Source organism: Trichechus manatus, unplaced genomic scaffold, assembly GCF_000243295.1.
Source record: "Trichechus manatus latirostris isolate Lorelei unplaced genomic scaffold, TriManLat1.0 scaffold00003, whole genome shotgun sequence".
Lineage (NCBI taxonomy): Eukaryota > Metazoa > Chordata > Mammalia > Sirenia > Trichechidae > Trichechus > Trichechus manatus.
In genome coordinates, this window is record NW_004443939.1 from 15,093,308 (window position 1) to 15,118,980 (window position 25,673).

The window sequence follows — 25,673 nt, forward strand, 5'->3', positions numbered from 1 at the left end:
AAAAAAAAAAAATTAAATTAAAAAAAAAAAAAAGTTAGGCTACTTTGTCCCAGGGCAGTCAGCCACTGAACTTGAAAACTGACTAGGTAAAAATACCATTCTAATTATTTTCTTTTACTAGAAAGATGTTTTATAGAAATGCTTTCAGTTTAGGGAAAAACACAATTTATCACTCGTAGAACTAATTCTACCACTTCATCTAGTCATTTGCAGTAATGAAACAAACAAGTAAGGCTTAACACTCAATTGTAGGTAGAGTACAAGGCTCAAAGCAAAATATGACTTCATTAGTTAAAAACAGAACACACTTCTGGCCTTCCCTGACTCCACATTTACCAGTATTTCCTCAGTCTTGGGGATTCTGAAATCCCCTGAAAGTCCTAGGTTTGCTACACAAGGCAGATAAATTTATCTTGAGGTTTTCCTGCCCATGACTCTCAGCGTGTCTATTTCAACAGCCTATGGATTTGAAAGCTGGAGACAGACATGTCAAAAAAAAAAAAATCATCTGTCTTTGATCTCTGCACCCATATTCCTCAAAAGATACCCCTTGCAGCGTCCGGGGGTATGCTAAGAACGTGACTTGCAGTTGCAATCATTAGAGTAACATTCCATTAGAAGTGGGCACTACTGTAGCCAACCCAAACCTGTATTTCCCAGATATATACAGTGAAACCTGTGAGAGCCAGAACTCAACAGGACTGCCTTGTTTTTCCGGGTCTCGCAAGTTTTCCACCTTTGACACGGAGCAGTCTCATCACTTTTCTATTGCTCTCTATTAGTGGAAAATACTTGAGTTTTCTTCTCTGACAGGTTTCCGCCTCAACACAGGTTCCAGCTTTCACAGGTTTACTGTACATAAATTGGGTGACTGATAATACACTTTAAAAGGAATGGCATATTTGGGGAAGTATTTTAGGAGACATTTCTTTAACAAAATGAGGTATACCCACCCTAGAGCGCATTTCCAAATAACAGAATTTTGTCCTTACAGAAAAATCTAAGCCCATCGCATAGATAAACATTCATTTTTTTCTAATGATTAACCTTAACTTCAGACTCCAGAACACCAACATTGGAAGTGGTTTAGGCTGACTTTTTTCTGACACCCTTTTCTGTTTGGTCTACTCATATTCTCCAGCTTCCTAACACTTCCGGGTAAAAAACTGAAGTCCTGTGTCCCTTACAAGCCTACAGAAGCACCAGGTTTGTGCCCTGGCAAGCATCTTAATTCCATGCCTCTGAAAATGTTCCGGAAAAAGCCAGCACTGATCTAATCACAGATTTCAACAGATACGTCTGCTCACACCTGTAATTAGTATTCACCGAAAGGTCAGTTGCTCCTCAATCCAGCCATCTCCATGTCTCTGTATTCTCTTCAATTGTTCTTTCTCCAGCTCTTGTAGACTACTGTTTTAAAACTACCACCGTTTAAAAGTTAAAGTGGCTACTGCTTTTCAGACATCACTGAATGACACTGTAGGTTTTAGAAATGTTTGTTTAAAAGATGAAAAGTAGGGGTTCTATAAAATTACTTTTTTAAAAAAACAGACTATAATTTTTAGAGCAATTTTAGGTTTACAGAAAAATTACACAGAAATTACAAAAGCTTCCCATATACTCTTTCCCTCCCCCACACTGTTTCTCCTATTATTAACATCTTACATTCCATTCGTACGGTACATTTGTTATGACTGAACCAATACTGATTATTATTAACTGAAGTCCATAGCTTACATTAGGGTTCACTCTGTCGCACAAGCTTGACAAACGCATAATGTTATCTGTCCACCATAACAGTATCATACAAAGTAGGTTAAACTTTGGATTATGTGTTTTTACATAATATGCAATATCTTCTTTCTCCATAATCAAATATACACATTCTCCAACTATTTTTATTACTATAAATTGTCCTGTAATGCCATCATTTTCCACCCAAAGGCACCAGCCTAATTAAATCCTGGAAGCGATGAACAACACCAGCTTTTACAGGGTAAATCAATGCTTTTCTCATATTCTGAGAATTTGTCAAGATCTCAAATCCTAGCAAAACTTGTATCGACTTTAAATTGAAGGGTTTAAAAGGAATAAACATGGAACACCAAATGACTGGAAGCCATTTAAAATATGCAGTCCTTAGACTATTTTATCTGTTCAAGGACCCTTCAAAGGTAAGTGAAAACTCTGACCAGACATGTGTTGGAAAGCCCAGCTTTAATTTCATAATTTCATAGCCCAGATGTGAAATCTCTTCTCACTGTTTGAAATCTGAAACTCACTTCATAGACTGCCTGGAAAAGTTTAAGGAAAAAAATAGGCTTAGTCCTGACTTCTCCTTACATTTAAGGTAATATTGTTAGAGGGAAATCTCTGATAAACAGGAAGTCATCCACAAACAGGATCTTGTTCATACACCTCCAACCTCTTTTCTCCTTGTCCCATTTATTGCTGTCATAAAGACATCCAGAGTAAAGATAAAATTTAAAAAGTAGGCAGGCAGTCTTATTTTATCTGTTAATACAAGGATCAGTAGAAAACCTTGACCTTTTGAGTGTTATAAATATAATTATAATTAAAATACATGTATGTATGCATGTATCTGTATCAATCTCTTTGATTAGCATCAGTCATTAATCAAAGCCTTGCTCAGAGTCCACGACAAATTTACAGAGGATAAATTTTAAGAAAAAATTATTTCCACAAATCCAACATGCAAATTTCTCAAACTAAAGTCAGCAGCTGTGCATTTTCCTCCCACCTACTGCTCCTGCTCATCAATACTATTTTTTTATCTAGTTTTCTTTCTCTTTTTTATTTTTTAATTTTGTTGTGTTTTAGGTGAAAGTTTACAGTGCTAATTAGTTTCTCACTCAAAAATTTATACATAACTTTTTTGTGACACTGGTTGCAATCCCCCAATGTGTCACAATCTCCTCCTTTCCCTTTACACCCTGGGTTCTCCGTGTCCATTCATCCAGTTTTCCTGTCCCTTCCTGCCTTCTTGTCTTTGCTTTTGGGCAGGTGTTGCCCATTTGGTCTGGTATAGTTGATTGAACTAAGAAGCACATTTCTCATGTGTGTTAGTTTGTTTTATAGGCCTAATCTTTGCCTGCAAGGTAGACGTCGGGAGTGGTTTCAGTTCTGTTAGCAGGGTGTCTAGGGGCCATAGTCTCAGAAGTTCCTCCAGTCTCTATTAGACCAGTAAGTGTGGTCTCTTTTTTTTTTTTTTTTTTTTGTGAATTTGAATTGTGTTCTACATTTTTCTCCTGCTCTGTCTGGGACCCTCTAATATGATCCCTGTCAGAGCAGTCGGTGGTAGTAGCCGGGCACCATCTAGTTCTTCTGGGCTCACGCTGGTGGGAGCTGTGGTTCATGTCTTTCATTAGTCCTTTGGACTAGTATTTTCCTTGTGTCTTTGGTTTTCTTTATTCTCCTTTGCTCTGAACGGGATAGGACTAACAGATGTATCTTAGATAGCTGCTAGTAAACTTTTAAGACCCCAGACACTACTCACCAAGGTAGGATGTAGAACGTTTTCTTTATGAACCATGTTATGCAAATGACATAGATGTACCCTGAGACCATGATCTCCAGCCCTCAGTCCCAGTAACTTGGTCCCTCAAGGTGTATGGATATATCCGGGAAGCGTCTATGACTTTGCCTTGTTCAAGTTGTGCTGGGATCCCCAATAATGTATGTTCTTTCCCTTCACCAAAGTTAACACTTGTCTACTATCTAGTTAGTGATCTCCCCTCCCTTGTAACCATCAAAGATTGTTTTGTTTTTCTGTGTGGAAACTTTTTCTTAGGTTTTTATAATAGGGGTCTCATATTTGTCCTTTTGTGATTGGCTTATTTCACTTAGCACAATGCCCTCCAGATTCATCCATGTTGTGAGATGTTTTGCAGAGTCATCATTGTTCTTTATCTTTCTGTAGTATTCCATTGTGTTTATCCAGTCATCTGTTGATGGGCACTTAGGCTGTTTCCATCTTTTTGCTATTGTGAATAATGCTGCAATGAACATGGGTGTGCATAAGTCTATTCGTGTGATGGGTTTTATTTTTCTAGCATATATTCCTAGGAGTGGGATTGCTGGATCGTGATCTGGTTTTCTTGATAGTTATATGGTTTCAGGTATTTTACACATTTATTGCATGAACTGTCAGTCATATAGGAGCCCTGGTGGTGCACTGGTTAAGTGCTCACCTGCTAATGGAAAGATCGGTGGTTTGAATCTACTAGCTGCTCTGCAGGAGAAAAATGTGGCACTCTGCCTCCGTAAAGATTACAGTCTTGGAAACCCTATGGGGCAGTTCTACTCTGTCCCATAGGGTTGCTATCAGTCAGAGTCGACTTGATGACAATGGGTTTTGGTTTGGGTCAGTCATATATCTTGTTAATTCTTCAGTATGTCCCTATTTAGTTACGGCTTTGCGCTACTATAAACTTAAGGATTTTTCTACAATGAGAAACTCTGACACATTCTTTCTGTAGGTAATGATAAAATACATTTTGAAATCTGAACAAGTATTTGAGAAAGAAAGAACCTAAGACACGTCCACATTTGATTTACATATAGAAATGTTTTCATTAAAGCCTTGCCAACATGGGCATTTTTAATGTTTAGTTTTAATATTTTCTAGGAAGTAATTCATCTTTGAAGTTATTAACATAATTAAAGATTATTTCTTTTTCTCTAGTTTGAGAGAAATACTCAAGACTTGAGTTTAAAATCATTTCATTAATATTGCCAAAGCTGAAAAATGTGAATACCGAGCTTTCAAATAGATTTCAAATGAGTTTTGGGAATTCTAAAATATTCAATCCATTTCTAATGAACATAACTTCCTTAGGAACTGGTAAAAGCAAAAGTAGCAAAAGGTATATGAGTTACTTTACACTGCTGAGAAAAGTTGTTTTTCTTTTAAGAACACACTTTCAATTATAACAACATTCACTAAGCATACCTAAGAATCTTTTCCAAATTTTGTAGTATAATTTAATTTTAGGAATTTACCATCAGCTTCTAAAATTTCATGTGGACTCATTTGAGACTCAATTATTTTCCTAAACAATTTTGATGCCAAGTTCTGAAAAGGAATTACAAGCCAATCCCCTTCAGCAGTGCACAAGGCAGGAACTGCAAGATAACCTAACGTTTTCCTTACAACCTGAAAACAGAACTATGCTTCAAATACCTGCCCGATGTTAAATTACAGTGCACCATAACAGTTCCCCACAGTGAAAGACTACTTGAAAGTAGACATATTACTCTTACAGTCAATTCTGAACATCTGGATCATGTTTTAATCAATATAAGATATATGTGAGCAACTGGGATCAGAATTAGTTTGAGTGTCAGCGTTACTGATTATTGAAATGTTACTGAAATAACAAAAATTTTATTTTAGAGTAGGAGAGGGACAAGTACCTCAACTAGGTGATTTATGTTCCTTTTTTGGAAACACAATCCAAGCAATATTTTCATCCACAGTTTCCCACATACAAAGCTGTGGACTATGTAAGTGTCAATATAATACATAATCTGCCCACTGGGAGTTTACAATCTAGTAAAGAGTCTTAAAAAATTATCCAATTGTCCAGCCTCCAAGCAACAAACCAAAGGTATTCAAGGAAGGGTAAATTATATCCAGAAGGGAAAGAGAGAGGGAAATTGTATAGGGAATACCAGGGAAGGCTCCAGGGACATGTGACAATTGGGATGTCTTAAAGGATGAGTAGGTTTTTGACAAGGATCTGTTTGTGAGAAGAGGGTGGTCAGGTAGGATCAATATGAGCAAAGGTGCAAAAAGAGAGAATCTCTGGGAGTGTTTACAGAATAAGGAATTATTCCTGTATGAGGATGTAGAGAATGTGTGCAGGAGCAAAGGTGCAAAAAGAGAGAATCTCTGGGAGTGTTTACAGAATAAGGAATTATTCCTGTATGAGGATGTAGAGAATGTGTGCAGGTTAGCAGTGATAGGTGAGGCTGGAAAGCAGCCTTGGGCCAGAATGAAGACGCTAAATTCCAGGCATTATTTGTTAGTCAATGAAAGTATTCTGAGCAGGGGAAGTATAATATTAGAGCTATGCTTTTTCATGAAGACTTATCCCACTAACTCGGGTGAACTATCCAAGGCACAGAAATAGGAATTGAAAAGAAAGCTGGATTTTAGAAGTAAGGCTGAATGGATAATTATAAGAGCTACTTTTTACTGAGTATACTTACTATGCGCTAAGAGCTTTACATAAACTAAATTTATTCCTTACAGTGATTTGGTTAATTAGACATTATTATCTATATTTTACTGATGAGGAGACTGAGGCTCAGAGAGGTTCTGTAACTTGCCCGAGTTTGCAGAGCTTATAGGAAGGCATGCAGGGATCTACGCCCATCTCTATGATTCCCAAGCCCATGCTCTTAACTCTTCTACTATCCTGCCTCCTTGTCTGGATAAGAACAATTCAGTGAACATATTTCAAATGAAACCCTGGCTCCTTTGAAAAGCATGCCAGCGGGGTAGGCAGCCTCTCAGATGGTCCCCAATGATCCCCACCTCCTGTATTCACACCCTTGTATAATCTTCTCCTTGAGTGTGGGCTGGACTTACTGGTTGACTTGTAATAAATAAAACATAGCAGATATGATGGGATACAAAGAGTCTGTGGCTTCTGTTTAGCGCACTCATGCTCTCTCTCACTCTCTTTTGGATCACTCACCCTGGAGGAAGCCAGCTGCCATGTTGCAAGGCAGCCCGTGTAGTGAGGGACTGAGCCTGCCCACAACCACAAGAGTGAGGTTGGGAATGGATCTCTCCCCCTCAGTCAAGCCTGAAGCCTTTTGATAAGACTTCACATAAGGCCAACAGCTTGGCTGAATCAGAGACTCCCAAACTAAGCTGTGCCCAGATTCCTGACGTATAGAAAGGGAGATAATAAGTGTTTGTTGCTTAATCTGCAAAGTTTTTGGGTCATTTGCTAGCCAGCACTAACTCAACCAGTATATAACAATTATTTAATTTCTTATTATAGAGTTAATCTTTTCCTCTATGCTTGGAGCTAGGAGAAGAGAGTCCATCTAGGAGAGATTATACATGAAACCACAGGTAACCAGCCCAGATAACAGTATAGTGTGTCCTGGATCTCAGCCCCAAAACATAAGTCAGTCAATCTACCTATCTCAACCTGCCATGACTCCTCTTACTGTCCTTGTTCTTCTCTTAAATACATTCTTAGAACTCGGAATGTTGTTGTTGTTGTTAGGTGCCATCGAGTTGGTTCCAACTCATAGCGACCCTACGTACAACAGAACAAAACACTGCCCGGTCCTGCACCATCCTCACAATTGTTGTTATGCTGGAACCCACTGCTGCAGCCACTATGTCGATCCATCTTGTTGAGGGTCTTCCTCTTTTTTGTTGATCCTCCACTTTACCAAGCATGATGTCTCTCTCCAGGGGCTGACCCCTCCTGAAAACACATCCTAAGTATGTGAGATGTAGTCTCGTAATCCTTGCTTCTAAGGAGCATTCTGGCTGTACTTCTTCCAAGACAGATTTGTTTGTTCTTCTGGCAATCCATGGCATATTCAACATTCTTCGCTGACACCACAATTCAAATGCATCAACTCTTCTTTGGTCTTCTTATTTATTGTCCAGCTTTCCCATGCATATGAGGCGATTGAAAACACCACGGCTTGCATCAGGTGCACCTTAATCTTCAAGGTGATTTCTTTGCTCTTCAACACTTTAAAGAGGTCTTTTGTAGCAGATTTGCCCAATGCAATGCGTCTTTTGATTTCTTGACTGCTGCTTGTGGGTGTTGATGTGGATCCAAATAAAATGAAATCCTTGACAACTTCAAACTTTAAGTACTCAGAATACTAAAACTCAAACCTCAAGATTCATAAAATAGTTCTAACCTCATAGAAGATTCTTTGTTTCCTGACGATCATACATTACACTGTATAGTACTGTTATTATAGCACGTATCACATTCTTTCTTATTTGCAGGTTTAAGTGGCTGTTTCCCAACCATCCTCTTCCCTTACAGAAACCATGTCTTATTCAGTCCTGTATCCTCAGTACCTAGTATTTATTAGTCCATGGTTGGTGTCGAATAAAGTTTCAATGAGTGAATGAGTGAGTAAGTCGATAAGCAAGAGAATAGGTTGCCTGTCAGGGGACATGGGAAATAGAAATTGAAAGTGCCAGGCTATTGCACAATCTGGACCTTCACGTGAGCCATTCCTTCTACCAAGAATGCTCTTCTGTTTTCCCCAACTCTTTTCTCCCTTTAACACTCACCTCATATATCTTTCCCCCAGCCTCTACACACACACACACACACACACACGCGCGCGCGCGCGCACGCCCGGGAAGCCTTCCCTTTCCTGCCCTATAGCCTTTTCTTTATGCTTCCACAGCCCCCTGGGCATACCTTGGTCACAGCACCTAGCGCACTGCACTATAATGATTGGTTTGTTTGTCCATCTTCTCCATTTGATTACAAGCCCCTTGAAGGCCAATGCCTTCCTCTGCATCCACATCAGTACAGTGCCTGGCAGTAGCTGGCACTCAAAACAGTTTAAAATAATCAGTAAAAGACTGAATGAATGGGAAAAAGAAAACTCTGTATTGTGGCAAATTATCTCATCATAATCTGTTACTTCTACAAAAAATGTCTATTAGGCACATACACAGCTCCAACTCCTAAAAAGAGTTAAATTACTATCATTGTATATCAAGATTATTGCAGATACAGGAAACAAGACTTTTTGAAACAAGACTCTTTAAAAAGTGCTTTAATCCATGGACAGGCACCAGGCAGAGCTGTCTTCAACACACTTTTTTCTCTATCTCCCTCATCCCTGATCCCCTGTTTCAGTAAACAGTGGTTTCTACCTTCTCAACCTAAGATTCCCTGTACTGTCGCCAGATGCCATGCATAGATCTGCCTCCCAGAAATCTTCTCTATACACCCATGAAATGTTTTTAGGTCCCATGCTCTCTGAGTCCTGAACTGCAACTGAGCAAGTTAAAACAATAACCTGGATTAGTAGCAAAACAGGTGCTTAAAAATTGCTGCTCCTCCTTTTTTTTTTTAAGATGATGAATAATCTATTATAACAGCCTCTACTGACGGACAGTTAGGTTGTTTCCATTTTCTTGCTATTACCAACAGTGTTTGTACATATATATCTGCACACATGTACAAGTAAGTATTTCTTTGGCATAAATTCCTTTTTGGAAAAGGCCTGTCTGTGCCAACCTATTGAAGGCACAGATACAAGACCACCATCTCTGGGCTAAATGTCCTTACTATTATGTATTATTTATCGAACCTTCTTCCAACCCTCCCCCAATACAGGAGATGGCAATGGGGCCACTGGAGCTCTGACCCAGAACTCCGTCTGAGAGACTGAGGAGCTGCAATGAGTGACACCGTAAGTTTGAGACAGTCCAGGGACAAGGGTGAAGCCAGCTTAGCTGGCCCCACTCATTTGCTTTTCCCACGAAGCTCCTATAGAGTGAGGCCATGAATGAGTTCCTTGACCTCAACCTACTCCCTGGGCTCATTTCCAGCTGCCTCAAGTTTTTGCCAGCTCCATGAAGGGTGCCTCCGAGGTGATCTGCAGGGCCAAGCTGAATCTGGATCAGCCCGTGTCACTGTTGGGGTTGGGGGGACCCGCAAAGACATTCTCTTACAGGGTTCGAGAAGGTTTAGGTCTGCATGCACTTAATCTTTTCATTTCCTAACATCACTGATTGGTTGCCATGGTGATCTCAGTTCCTCAGTCCCCCATCTCATCCCAAATGGATGATGCAAATGTTATAATGCAGGGCAGGAAGCTCTCCCAGGCTATTGGAGGAGAGGCTACTTTTCCAGGAATGAGGGGTGGCAGAGGGGCCTCTACTTACCCCATTCTCTAGAGTTGTTACACACCTGAGACCTTGCATCCAGACACCCCTTTGCTCTGGGCTCCCCTCTCCTAAAGCCACACCCAGTCCATGTGAGAAGGGGCTGCCACTCTACCCCTAACAGTGCTAGTTGCCCAGGAGAGAAAAGCGATTGCCACTCCCATTTTGAAGTGACCTTTTTCTAAACTGATGGCTTTGTTCAAAGCCCAGTGGGAAAAGACATTTTGAAACAAGGGATCTTTCAGATGCCTTCAAATCACTCCATTCAGATGAGCTCCCCAAGAAAAACAAATTTGAAACATGTAACATTAAAACACACTATTCTGCAGTTATAAAATGGTTTCATGATTGTAACAGAAAATCTGCAAAACGTAGAAATTTTAGTTCAAAACATTTACTCGTAATCTCAGTAGAGAGGTGATATGGCTTGGTGGTTAGGGCAGAGGGCTGAAGCCAAGCTGCTGGAGGTTGGTCCTAACTCTTCCACTCTCTAGCCTTCTGACCTTGGGCAACTCAAGTTGTCCATCTAGAAAATGAAATAATAATGAGACCTATCCCCAAGGAATTGCCAGGAACATTAAGTGGGTTGGTACATGTAACTTACTCAGAAGCGTCTAGTGAGTAGTATGCAGTCAATAACTGTCAGCTCATTATGATCATTTTTACTGGTATTAGAACTGGCTCTGAAAGAACCCAGGGAGGGAAGTTTCCAACGCCAAGAGAAGGAGTGAGAGGAGAGTGCACTTACGGATTTGGTTGTTCAGCTTGAATGCAATGTCCAGCTGCAGGATAAACAGCATGAATTGGAACCAAGGACTCATCTCCATGGAGGGGAGGGGAATGTGGACAGAAAACACAATGTCATTGGCTTGGATTTCCTTTGTAATTGCTTCATTGAAGTCTCTGATCTTGTCACACTTGTTGGGTCCCCAAGGCATTAGCCATTTTGTCTTGTGATGGTTTTTATGGGTATCCACACATTTTACTGACATGTAGGACACTGCAGTCGTGGGCCCAGGAGCTGAAAAGAGAATGTTTTTATGTTTTAGAAAAACCATCTACTGAAGTGATCATTTCTGGCTAACATTCTTTCCATTACTATCTTCTTTCCGTTTTTTTTACATTTCCTTCTATAACTTGGGATTAGTGAAACCTAGGGATATCCCAAATCCAGGCTGACGGTCCTTCAGGGACCACAAAAAACCAGTTCCCATCAAGTTGATTTTGACTCATGGCAACCCCATGCGTGACAGAGTAAAACTGCCACGTAAGTTTTCCTGGCTGTGATCTTTACAGAAGCAGATCACCAAGCCTTTCTTCCATAGTGCTGCTGGCTGGGTTCAAACTGCCAGTCTTTAGGTTAGCAGTCAAACACAAACTGCTTGTGCCACCCAGGACCTTTCAGTGACCACAAGAGGTGTCATAAAAGTATTCCCAAGAGTCTTCCCACTGTGTTTTCAATTACTTTTATTTGAAGAATACTTCCATAACCAGTTTGGTTCAGTTCCTTCCTCACTTCAAATAAATGCCACAAAATCAACTGTGATACAGTTTCCAACCTGTCTGGGGCCTGGGGAAAACTCTGGTGCTCCAAAGAGCAGTCTCTGAAGTCAGAAGACCTTAGCTTGAAGCCTGGTTAAACAACTTAACTGTCAGTTAATCTTGGGTAAATCAATTAAATCTATGCTAGCTTGGGACCCTCAACTGAGAAATGAGATGATTGGTGTCTAAGATTTCTCTTCGCTCTAAAATTCTGTAACACTGCTTGTGACTGAGAGAAAGAACTATGTTGACCTCAGGATCCCACTTAGCTTGGCACCTGTCAGAAGATGGAACTCAAACACTGACTGATACTTCAAAAAGAATACTAAAATATGACCCATCTATTTCAAGAGAGAAAATCATATTTAAAAAAAAAACTATTTTGTGATTGTATAATGGTTATTATAGAAAATCTTCAAAATATAGAAAATTAAAACAACATATCCCCAAAATCCCACTACAGGGAAGTAACCACTATTGGAAAATGACAAAGTATGATGTCATTTCTATTAGCATGCAATTAGATAAGATTTATAAATGAATGAAGTTGCATAATTTAAAAATACATACAAATATTAACACTTATTTTTGCAAAATAGGATCATCTCATCTATAGTTTGGTAGCCTCATCTTTTCATATGCTTTGAGAAGCAGAGTAGCACAGTGGTAAATAACATCGGTTCTGGAGCCAACTGGCTTGGTGCCAAATCCTTGCTGTCTCATTTTTGGCTTTGTCACCACTGATAAACGCTAGAGAAGTTTTGGGCCAGTTACTAAACCTGTCTGTGTATTAGTTTTATCATCTCTTAAATGATAATAATAATAGTATCTATCATCCCCAAGTCACTGTATGCATTAAATAAGTTAATGTATAAAAAGTACTCAGAACAATGCTTGAGCACAAGGAATGTATAAAATTAATATTAGCTGTTATATTAGAAACATTTTTTATATAATTAAAATTTTCAATTAGTGGCTGCCAAATATTCACTCACAGGGTAGTAAAAATTAATTTAAATACTCCCGTATTGGTTTGTAAAGACTGTCTGTAAATAGTAATTCTTTGTCTAATATTTTTTGTTAGTAACTTATCCTAACTTTTCCATCTCTGCTATGCTGTCTAAATTTGTCTGCGGCATTTTTTAAATATAAAGAAGTTTCAGATTTTATATAGATCTCTCTTTTCCTTTTTTTTTTTTCCCCACATGCTTATGTGCTTAGGGAAACCTTCTTTCTCACCAAACTCAATAAACATCCACTGTCATGGATTGAATTGTGTCCCCCAAAAAATGTGTGTAGCAACTTGGCTGGGTCATGATTCCCAGTATTGTATGATTGTGTTATCTGATGTGATTTCCTTATGTGTTGTAAACTCTACCACTATGATGAGATTATAGGTGATCTCCTCATGTGTTGTAAATTCTATCACTGTGATGAGTTTATACTGATGAGGCTGACAAGATTAGTGTCTTAATGCAATCTCTTTTGAGATATAAAAGAGAGAAGTGAGCAGAGATACATGGGAACCTCATACCACCAAGAAAGCAGTGCTGGGAGCAGAGCGTGTCCTTTGGACCTGAGGTTCCTGCACAGAGAAGCTCCCAGACCAAAGGAAGACTGATGGCATGGACTTTCCTCCAGAGCCGACAGAGAGAGAAAACCTTCTCCTTGAGCTGATGCCCTGAATTTGGACTTGTAGCCTACTGGACTGTGAGATGATAAACTTCTCTTTGTTAAAGCCATCCACTTGTGGTATTTCTGTTAGAGCAGCACTAGATGACTAAGACATCCACATATACTAACTTTTAGTTATCTTCTTCTAATTTCATTTTTTAAATATTTAAGTCTTTCATAATCTGGAATTTATTTTGATATAAGATGAGGTGAGATTCTAGCTTTATTTTTTTCTCGTAAGTATTTAAATTATCTTTTACTGAACAGAACTTCTTCTCTTGTTGATTTATGACATCACTTTTATCTTATGTGTATACCAATTATTTTTGTTCACTTGAATAAATCCTCTAGTCTCAAAAACCTTTTGCATATCCCACTTTGGTGAGTGGCGTCTGGGGCCTTAAAAGCTTGCAAGCGGCCATCTAAGAGGCATCAGTTGGTCCCATCCCACATGGAGCAAAGGAGAATGAAGAAAACCAAAGACACAAGGAAAATATTAGCCCAAGAGACTAAAGGATCACATAAACCAGAGACTCCACCAGCCTGAAACCAGAAGAACTAGATGGTGCCCAGCTACCACCAATGACCGTCCTGAGAGGGAACACAACAGAGAGTTCCAGATGGAGCAGGAGAAAAGTGGGGTACAGAACTCAAATTCACGTAAAAAGACCAGACTTAATATTCTGACAGAGACTGGAGGAACCCCTGAAACTATGGCCCTCGGACACTTTGTTAACCCAGAACTGAAACCATTCCTGAAGCCCACTCCCCAGACAAAGATTAGACAGGACTATAAAACAGAAAATAATATACTTGAGGAGTGTGCTTCTTAGTTCAATCAGATACACGAGACCAAATGGGCAGCTCCTGACCAGAGGCAGGATGAGAAGACAGGAAGGGACGGGAACTGGTTGAATGGACACAGTGAACCCAGGGTGGAAAGGGGGAGTGTGTTGTCCCATTGTATGGATTGCAACTAATGTCACAAAACAATATGTGTATAAATTTTTGAATGAGAAATTAACTTGAGCTGTAAACTTTGACCTGAAGCACACACACACACCAAAAAAAACCTCTGGCGTAACTGAAAAACTCAAAGATAATTCTGGACAATCTACTCTATTCCATGGATTCAGCTATCAATTCATGGGTCAGCACACTGTTTTGAATCTTGTAAATTGATGGCTTGTATTAAAATCTGACAGAGCAATCTCCCTCCTCTAATCTATTTCCAATTTGCATCCTTTTGCTGAGATTTTTTTGAAATTATGTTAAATCTATAAATCACTTTGGGCAGAATCAGCATCTTTTCCCAATATTTAGTCTTCCCACCTAAGAACAGTGATTGCTTCTCCATTAACAGGAGTCTGAAATTTTTCATAGTTTTCTTCATGTAAGTCCTGCTAGTACAATATATTCTTATAACATATTTATAAAAGTTGCTAGTGAAAGGAAAACAGTATAAACTATGGTTTATGCACATATTTTAAATACGTTTAATTCTGTGCATATGATACTTAGCAAACTGTGTTTATAGATCTTTTCTGAGAAAAACCATCTCTTATTTAATAGCGATCAGCTAGTAACTAGAGGAATGTGTAAAGCAAGAGAAAGTCATTTAGGAGGCAAAAGTGTTTATGATTAATATTCTGCGTTACTTCTAAAGCTCAGACACACTTTTTAAAAATTTCCATCCCTAAATATCTATCCTAACAGTAAATGTTGAGGATATCATCAATATGAAAAAACAAAAAACCAAACCCACTGCCGTCGAGTCAATTCCAACTCATAGCAATCCTTTAGGACTGAGTAGAACTGCCCCCATAGGGTTTCCAAGGAGTGGCTAGTGGATCTAAATTGCCGACTTCTTGGCTAGCAGCCAAGCTCTTAACCACTGCGCCATCAGGGCTCCATCATCAATACAGAAGCAGTAAAATGTTATGTTTGCAGAAACTTACCAGAAAACTCAGCCCTACTGAACTCTAGCTGAAAGGTGTTCAATGTAGTATCCTGAACTCTACAATGCAGAGTCACCACTAATCCATGCTAAGGCAGTTTTTCTTTAAAATTCAAAACTGTACCATTGAGACTTTTACACCTAATCCATCTAAAATCAGACACCTGGCTTATTATTAGAAATATGAGTCAATCAAAGGTTGGCTGTCCTGACTCAGCTAAATGCCCACTGACATTAGTGAGCCCAAAAGGCATATTTAACTGAAACCTTTTTAATGTGGTTGGAGAAATAAACAGTGAGACAAAAGTATGAATTTTATTTTTGGCTAACGTACTCAAACTGACTATTTGCTGCAGAAAATAGTTACTGCATTTTAAAACTTCTATTCTTCCAAAATGAACGTAACCTTTTTCTCTTTTGAAAAACAAGTCTCTTACTCCTCAGCTCAAAAGGAAAAATAACTAGCTGAGTTCCTCCGCTAAGCTCCAAAACCACATTCCAAACTTAATAACAGAGAAGCTGAACACTTTATGGCACAAAGGCTCAGTGTGCATTTTTAATGGACACAGTGAACGCCTGCCTTTGTAGCAGCCTGCATTATTTTTATTCTTTCATTAGCCTAGTGTTTTTTGTATAGAGAAAAAAAAAATGCCAGGAATACTAATATTTTCATAAACATCATGGCAATGAAGTTGGAGAAGCCAAGATATACTAACCAGAATCACAAATATTTTTCTTCACTTGAATAAATTAATCCTCTAGTGTCAAAAACCTTTCGCATTAACTTAAAAATCTGAAGATAATTCAACATTTTCTAGTGCTCAAAAGACAAGATGCTTGTATAGTTTGAGAAAGGAAAAAGACATGGTGATATATGGACAGTTAATGTTCCCCTAGTAGTATACTTACTGTTTCAGACAACTTCCTACTTTCCACATAAAGAAACAACCAAAAGTGAATTCCCAGTTGTTTCTTTATGTAGAAAGTATATCAAAGTTAACTAAAGGCAAAGCTTACAAGGTGTTTTTATTAGCTATAGCTAAAATTATAAACACAGAGAGCATAAAAAAGTACGTAGAATAAAAAATTTTTTTAAAAAAGCTTTATTTGTCTTTAAATTAAAAAAAAAAAAAAAGTGTGAGGGGTTCTACTACAAGGAAGAGCAAAATAGAGAAACTTGAAAATTACCTGCAACCTTTGAACAAACCACAGTCACCTAGCTGACAGGGAGGTAGATATAATGACGGTCCTACTTAGTCACCAGTGTGGTTCTAGGGATTAATAGAGTTTGTGTATTTAAGAAGGTGCTGGGTGGATTCAGGTCAACAAACTCAGTCATGTTTGCTCAGGTGAAAGCTAAAAATAACCACTCCTCAATATTCCTAGGATAGTAATGCAATATCATCCAGCTGCCCCAGCATACATTCTAAAGTCCCATTTACCCATTCCAGAAAGGTCAGCAGTTCAAACCCACCAGCCGCCGCAGGTGAAAAGACCCGTGGATTTGATCCCATAAAGATTTTGGCCTAGAAAACCCTATGGGGCAGTTCTACTCTATCCTATAGGGTTGCTATGAGTCAGAATCAACTCAACAGTACACAACAACACCCATCCATAGCACACTATTTTTTAAAACAAATGGGCCCACAGCTACTTCTACATCAGTACAATTTGGTAGATATAACACTGGCCAAAAATTAATATGCCCAGTCACTGGGAATTGGTTAACTTATGGTAGGTTAAGACAGCATTTAGAGTATGCACAGAAGTTATAAAAGCCATGAGCCACTCACTGAAAACACTAGCCTATCTGGAGTTTAGTTCCTTTATTATGTCAAACATTGGCTTTTTTTTTTTCTTTCCCTACCTGCACTTCAACACAATAATTTTGGTTTCTATCTCTCCACTATAGAGAACATGAATTGTGAAATGTGACACTACATGACATTTAATTTTAGAATGATAAAGCAATAAGACTTCTAACAAATTCAAAGTTATGAAGCACTGCACAAACACACTGAAGCTGATATTACATTCAACAAATATGTCTTGAGTACCTACTATGTGCCAGGCACTGTGTTAGATGGAGTCAACCTGATAGAGACCAGCCATGTGGAATGTACAATTAATGGGGAAAACAGACAATAAATAAATAATTACTGAAAATATTCATTACAATTGTGGCGAATATCATTATTATCCTGACGTTACTAAAAAAGGGCGACAGTCAAATATTTGAGGCATTAGGAGAAATGAATTTACTAGAATGAGACCCAAAATTCCCATGATCATTACAATGTAACCTCAGATAAAAATGAAAGTGAATAATGACTAAAAATGTACTTCTTTTCGAGGAATAGTCATTGGCCCAGTCAGCTTCCTGTTACCTCATTTCTAATGGCTATCCAGTCTACAATTTACTATCCAAACAACTACTACCAGCTATCATCCTCAAAGTTGAGTCAACAACAAATCATTAGCCCCTACTCCCTCCAGAACCTATAATTAAAGAGTTGGCCAGAGATACAAGACTTGGTTGCCTCCTGAAAAAGTTAAACTACAACTAAAAATGTTGACATGACACATGGTCTCTGTTTAAGCCAAAAAAGACTATTTTTTTGCTTTATTACAACTGAAGAAGATTCCTTTAGCAATTATCTAGACGTCCTACTATTACTCTTAAGTGGTTACTGGGCTAAGGATAGAAAGCAACAGTCCCAGGACCTGAATTGCTCACAGTCTGGTGTGGGAGGCCGACAAGTTGGTGGAGAATTACATCCTGATTGAAAGCTGCTCTGGGGGAGGTTTGCACAAGGATGCTTACGGAGCTGAGAGGACTGGGGGTGGCTGCTTGTAAGAGGCCTGGACTTAGCCTTGCAAGAGAGCAGGTGTTAGCCAGGGTAGAAAGGGGAAGAGCAAGTGATAAAGGCTTTGAGAAAGAGCATGCGCTGGGTTATGGGATATCTAGAAAATCACATTTTCTGTAGATGACTGTTTCAGTATTAAAATTTTAAAAGAGATTATTTAACAGGTAAGTGTGCAGCACTGCTCCTACCTTTGTTTGCCCCTTGCTTTCCCCAACCAGTAGAATAATTCTACTAGAGTGGCTTGGCTTCTATTCTGAACACTCTCTGCTCCACTCTATAAAAACCAAGCCAGATGATAAGTCAGTTCTGACTCATGGCAACCCCATGTGTGTCAGAGTAGACCTGTGCTCCATACGGTTTTCAATAGTTGATTTTTCAGAAGGAGGCTGCCAGGCCTTTCTTTCAAGGCACCTCTGGGTAGACTCAAACCTCTAACCTTTTGGTTAGCAGCCAAACGCGTTAACCATTTGCATCACCCAGGGACTTAAGGCAGTACACAGACACTTGAGATCCAGCACCCACAATTAACAAAGAATTTGTATTTTGGGGAACAGCCCTGGTGGTACAGTGGTTAAGAGATCAGCTGCTAACTGAAAGGTCAGCTGTTCAAATCTACCAGTAGCTCCTTGGAAACCCTACAGGGCAGTTCTACTCTGTTCTATAGGGTTGCTATGAGCTGGAATCGACTTGACGGCACCTAACAACATTCCTTCTAAGACTCTTATCTCTTATCCTATAGCAGGCCACAAGGCCAGACATGAGACCTGTTGGGAGAAGGGGGAGCAGCAGGAAGGTGGTCAGGGTGGGAAGGGAGAAGTTCCGCCTACTATTCTCAAAACCAGGCCTCCAAAGGGCCTTTGAAGTCTCAAATATCAGGTAATAGCCTTCACATAAATCAGAGGAAGAATGTCTGCCTCACAACAAAGCTGATATTTAAAGATTAGTCTGCTTCAGCCTACAAGGGGAAGGAATGTGAAGAACAGACCAGTTGAAAGGGGAATTCATGTTTATAAGTATTAATAATTGGAACCCCTCAATGTGAAAAGTAATGATTTTAAGGAAAAATGGCCCAAGACAGAAATATTCTAGAGAATTTTATTTTTACCACCGCATTTAGCTAACATAAATGGCAACAAAACTATACAAATTCATTTAAAAACACAGACAATTGCTGGTAGATATTTTCTTCTACTGACTCAAGAGAAAGGTCAATTTAACTTTCTTTTTTCATTTTTAAAAACTAACTTTATTTTTTAGAAGAGTTTTAGATTTATAGAAAAATTGTGAAGATAGTACAGAGAGTTCCATGTGCCCTGCATTCAATTTAACTCTTAAGACCTAGTTTCAGTTAAAAATTTATCTGCTATTTAAAAAAAAGAAAAAAAGCTTGCTATCACCATCTCTGTACCAGTTAAGAAAACATGAATGTTTGGTGTATATTTATCTATGGTTTTATGATGTCATTTATTTATTCTCCACCTTGTTTCATAAAAGATTTTGGGTGCTTGCTTCGGCAGCACATATACTAAAATTGGAACGATACAGAGTAGATTAGCATGGCCCCTGCGCAAGGATGACATGCAAATTCGTGAAGCATTCCATATTTTTAAACTATTTTGTTCTGTAAGCTTTCATCTAAAGTGAGAATAGCAGCACAATTGGAAGAAGGTAGCCGATGTCAATGAACTGTGCATGTAGAAATTTTTGAAATGGTGTATCTTTGGCTATGTATATTTTCACCAAAAAAAGGTCAAGAAGGGAGAGAGTTGACATGTTGTGGGGTTGTTAACCAATGTCATAAAACAACATGTGTACTACCGTTTCATGAGAAACTATTTGTTCTGTAAGCCTTCACCTGAAGTACAATAATAAATAAATAAATAAATAAAAGATTTTGGGCTACTAGAAAGTGAGTATTAGACTTTATTAGAAAAATAATTGGGACTGATTTAAAAGGATAGAATTAATGTTTGGGGGAGCACTAAAATTTACTTGGCCTATGTCTATAGTTAGAAAAGTTGAGAACAAAGGCAACAGCTGGATAATGTAAGCCCCCACAACTTTTATCTGAAATATAAAGATACGTGGCTCAGTATCCATTTCACTTTGTAATATTGGGACAACCTCCACTGGCTGGCTATGAATGATATTTTATAAGAAGTTAATAAAAAACTATATACCTAAATTAGTTCTAAGCTTTCCCTATCTGAATATTTATGCCTGCCTTAATGAGAATGTGTGTAAAATGTATTGGAAATTTAGGTCTTTGGATAATTTCAGGGTTTCCTTAGAATTTTTTGATGTGCAAAAGCTTGTAGAAGGGGTAAAGGAAACATAGTTGGTAGAAACCAAAGAAACTAGATTAATTCCTCTTATTTATACAACTATAATTTTTATTCCAATGTCTCAAAAGCACTCATTTAACATAAAAGAATCTTCAGTTAAACATAGAAATTAGCTTTTAAATGTGCTAGATAGAACGCCCTCATTCAGAGAGTGTGCCTTTCTCAAACTCAAATGCTTCTGTTGGTTAAGCCTGCTCAAAATGAAACCTATGGAATATACCTATATGACTTACGTAGCCAGAGCATATTATTGCGTTGAGTTGTGAGGTCTTGGACAACTAGCACTTGTTGGAGCCACTTCTGCTTACCATTCACTCAAAGTCAGTTCCTAAAAAGATTTCTTAGTATCTGCCTCAGCATGTATCCAAATTTTAGAATGTCTCATAATAACAACTGCTTCAAAAATTTCAGCTAAAAAAAAAAAAAGGTAAATATTTGTGTTGAACTGACTTTGTGCTTAGCGATTAACTGACTCAGTCTGTCAACTCCTTTACTGAAGCTGCTCTGACATTATAATGGCCAGGCACTCATTCTACCTCTGTCACTTATTTTGAAGATGAAATTCTCCTATATTTCAACCATGCCAATTAAATCTTACTAGATTACTAAATAAAATATTATTTCACAATTCCATCTCAATTACTGGAGAATTAAAAGTTGGTCTGCAGGGCCTAGATCTGGGAGAAGTTTGAGTGTTTGGAATTATCGTAGCTATGTTCTAGCGCATGTAATGGGATACTCTTCAGTGAAATATAATTAATTCTTGCCAGTGGTTTTCAGTAAGTAGTTAATTATGCTAAAATCTGTTCTAGGAAAGCTAAATTTTTAAACACAGCAGAACATCCCTCTCCACAACCACCACCAAAACACACAAACACACACACATACAAACCCACATCACATAATTATTTGTACTGCACACACACAAAAAATTGAGCACTTAAAATAGTTTCCTAAAACATGACACACACATTTTGACAGCAACGTCTCAGAATTTGTAGCAAACATTTGTGTAAATTCATTCTGACTCAAAAAATACTGAAAAATAGTATATGTTTTCAATATAGGCTGATGAGAATTTTAAATGCTTGGCCTACAGCCTCAATTGTTCTGGAGCCAACGATGTAGCAGCTTTGAAGAATAGAAGAATTACTTTATATTTGTCAGAATCTACAGAGCAAACAAGCAGTGCACTTGGCTTACATTCTTTGCCTGGCTTGGATCCCACGGAGTTGAGGAGTGTTGGAACTCAGAGAGGAAAAAAAAAATTAGAGTGCTTTAGGACACTGAGCCAAACTCTTACATAGTATCTGAAATGCTGTGGTAAACATGAAATTATTTTAGTCTCAAGATTGGTGCCAGTTTTTTTTTAAATAATAAAGAGCACATAAAGGACCCTGTCAGAGATTCTGCACATAAAATGTGGCAACCATTAGACGTGCTAATTGAAGGAGCATCCAGTGGCCTGAATTGGAATTAAATAACTGACCCTTGTCTTTGGTATCCAGCAGCAAGGAGGGGCTAAATCAAGAAGCCTGACTGAAGTACATCAAATCACCAATTCTAACCTCTATCCCTGGAAAATGCCTGTAATGACTGCTTCTCCATCTCTCTAGAAATACTTGAAACAGCAAAACCTAAATAGACATGAAGGGAACACAAAAGACATCCACAGAAAAACCAAATGGCTCATCTGTTGATGCTATTGCTCACTGCTCGGCAAACCAGTCAGTAGGGCTAAATTTTTGACTTGGTGCCAGTGCTTCAAAGTCAGCAACCTTTCAGCCAAAAGGCTGTGGAATGCAGCCAAGACCACCTACGGAAAGTGAATTATAGCATCTTATAATTTACTACCTTAGGCTATGATCTCATAAACCCAGCATGGAGGGTGAACCACCTCTTGTGTAGCAAATCTCTCAGAGCCAGCCCCTGTAGAGGCCCCCAAAACTGCTCTGGCAGAGCTGAAGGGGTTGGAGGTGACAAAAGGTTGGACAAGTGTCTCTACTTACTGAGCGAGCTCGCCAGTGGCAAACTTATATATCAGAATTTTAGGGTAAGGAAATCCCAAAACAAAATCTAGGAGAAATAGTCAGCTTCATTCTAAAACAGCTGTTATACTCTGTACATTTCAGGAATTTATTATTTACAATTCATTATTATCAGACATTTATTATTTATATATTACAGATAGTCTTTTATCAATATTATTATCAATGTTAATGATAAACGTGAATAATAACTAATATGTGGATTGTACATATTTCATTTCACAGAGCACTTTCACACACACAGACCACCTAATCCTCATAATAAAAACAGACGAAGTCATTATAATTAACCCCATTGCACAGTTCAGGAGATGAGTGGTTTCCGTCCCATTAGTTAGGTGGCAGAGGTAGGACTAGAACCGAGGCCTGACTTCATACCCAGTGCTCCTTTCAAGACACCACACTGCCTCTTATGCAGGCAAACAATGGGACAACTGACTCAGGAAAGGGTGAGTTTTCCATCCATGGAAACATTCAGGAAGTGACAGAATAGATAGGAGCTTGAAAGTTCCTCTCAGCCACACCAAAATGAAAGTCTGTTCACTCATGCGGAATGCTAAAGACTCTGGATGGATTCCTTAAGGCCTAACATAAAGCTGTACGCAACTTGATTTATTTTTCTCCCTTCTCTGACCAGTTTCAGAGAAACAGATAAAAGCCATTAAAGGCACAAAAGTATCGGGTGTTCTGAAGAATCAAAAATTTAGTTTTAGACAATGCATGCTGAGGGTAAGGTCGAGCAAGATCTATTAATGACTTTTTATGGAATTTTACAAATGCCAAAAATAATTATTCCTCGTTCCCTGATTATTCAGATACAAGGCAAGGCCTTTATAATTCGTGAATTCTTTTGCTAGAATTGGGGGTAGGAGGAAATTTTACAGGTAACTGCAGTTTTAACATTCATTCTTAGAAAGTATTGTTTTTCTTTAAATATTGACATAATCAAATTAAGTAAAATCACTAGAAAACATAAAATATCTTAATATTTTCATTAGATCTAGGTTCTGTTCAAGTGCCACATCTTTCAATTTTAATGCTTACTATGTGCCAGGATCATTACCTATTCTCGTGTCAATATTATCTGGTTTACATCTTTGTTACAGCATTCTACTTTTTTTGCAAACATAACTTCTGCCTAAAGGCAGGGACCACATCTTATTCCTCTTTGTGGCACCAAGTGAGCAAAGAGACTTGACTATGTAAGTCCTCCAAACCTGTGTTGAACTATTTACAATACTGTACTCCTGGGTCTTTATGTCATAGTAAGCACATTAATTTATGCTTGTATTTACCCATTAAACTTTTATCATAACAGACATCATTTAACAATGCCACAGTGGATTCATGGCTTGCCTGTATGAAAACACAATTAAAAGGATATTCAGAGACAGTTTGGGAAGAAACCATTGCTGCCTTCTATGAAGCCAATGGAACATGTGTCCAAATCTAGGCTCACTTCCTATAAATACTCATGCATATCCGTATCAACAAATATATGAGTACTGAAATTTTGAGGATCAAAACGAAATTGTCCTAAACTGAAACACTGTTGAGCACAATCCACAGGGAGAAACATGTTTATATGTCAAAAGAAATGAGATAGACAACAGCAAACAAAATAAGGTAATTTTTGAAAATTTTCCCCAAAGGGTTCACAGCCAACACTAAAAGTATGGGAGTATGTTTAGATGACTGCCCTCGGGTGGTGTCATTGTTAACTGCTGTCCAGTCAGCCCCCAACTCATTGGGACCCCATGCACAATAGATGATCGGTTGTGGATCGGACCCTTGTGATTCCTAAGGTTGTCACTGGTTGATTTTTGGAAGTCGATCACCAGGCCTTTCTTCCTAGTCTGTCTTAGTGTGGAAACTCCACTGGAACCTGTTAAGCACCATAGCAACATGCAAGCCCCAATGACAGACGGGTGGTGGCTGTGCATGAGGTGTATTGGCCAGGAATCAAACCTGGGTCTCCTGCATGGCAGGCAAAAATTCTACCACTGAACCACCACTATCTCTGCTCTTTGGCACAGTGCTGGGAAACTGAACTTCTCAAAGGCACAACTTACAGTGGTTTATCCTATGCAAGTACTGCCCTGAAGGGATCAAGGCCTGGATGTATCAAATGTACAAATGGGAGACAAAATGGGATAAAATACTCACATTTTAGTCTCAAATGCATGTAATTAATGGCTGCATAATTTGAGGATTTTATGACAATAGCTATGTTCTTAGAATGCACATAAGGAAATTTTGGGCAGTTTCACTAATATCCTCCAAGCAAGACTCACCAGACAAGAACACAAACACTCTCTGCTAAATGTATCACATTTTATTCCTGAGGTCAAATCTGCTAAACAGGCTCAGATAGAAACCTGAGCCAAGAAACCCTCTGGTGTATGTACGTACTAAATGAGTTCATCTCTCTGCCCCCAATGAATTACATACAGGAGTTCTCAAAGAACTAATAAAGAAGAGCAATGAAAGGCTTCCAGCGTGGAAGGAATTGTGGAGCACAGGAAGGGTATCTGAAGTCTTGAGATGGCATGTGTAGCTTCGGAATGGTGACAGGCAAATGCAGTTGTAACTGGAGGGAAGAGCTATTTAGGAGGAAGAATTTGTTGGCCTTGTTAATTTATGTCCCTGGGTAGTACAAACAGTTAATGGACCTGGCTGCAAACTGAAAGACTGGAGGTGCCTCAGAAGAAAGGCCTGGCGATCTACTTCCCAAAAATCAGCTATTGAAAACTCTAAGGAGCACAATTCTATTCTGACACACATGGGGTTGCCATGAGTCAGAACTGACTGGACAGCAACTGTTTTTGTTTTTTGTCTCATTTTGTTTTGTTTTTTGGATGATTAATGTGGAATGCGAGAAGGTGGAAGTAGTCAAGGATGTCCCCAAGTCTCTTGCATGGACAGCAGATGGATGGTGATGTATCCACTGAGAGAGGGCTCAAAGGAAAATGAGAGCTATGTCATATCACAGGTAGAACTGTGTTAGAAGCTGAAGGTGGATCGCCTGGAAAAGAGCTCAGTGTAGGGAAGGGGAGCAGACAAAAGGTCAAATATGTGAATGACTAAGATGTGGAGGAGGAGTTAGATTTATTTGGGGTTGTCCCAATACTTGAAAGTTCTAAGGAAGGAAATCTGAGATCAATAAAAGTCAGACTGGCCCAAAGGTAACCTGACCAGTTGAAGACACTGAGCTGCCCATACCTGTGAGTAGAGGTACCCCTGTCAGTAACCTGGTGAGTGCAATAGGTGCAGAGAACATTCAAGCACCGGATGGGGTGGAAAGAAGACCTTTAG

At 38.8% G+C, this 25,673-nt stretch overlaps 1 protein-coding gene and 1 non-coding gene across 5 annotated transcripts in view; one reads left to right on the plus strand and one right to left on the minus strand.

Annotated features, from left to right (window-relative positions):
* The window catches only part of WLS (Wnt ligand secretion mediator), a 140,633-nt gene that overhangs the window by 82,721 nt on the left and 32,239 nt on the right, over positions 1 to 25,673 (minus strand). For all 4 annotated transcript variants that reach the window (XM_023730975.1, XM_004369042.1, XM_023730966.1 and 1 more), the window contains exon 2: positions 10,674 to 10,946. In XM_023730975.1, coding sequence (XP_023586743.1) covers positions 10,674 to 10,946 — 273 coding nt within the window. The remainder of the gene's footprint in view (positions 1 to 10,673; positions 10,947 to 25,673) is intronic.
* LOC111820632 (U6 spliceosomal RNA) lies at positions 19,467 to 19,573 on the plus strand. The gene has a single exon (XR_002824162.1). It is a non-coding gene; the product is annotated as a U6 spliceosomal RNA (small nuclear RNA).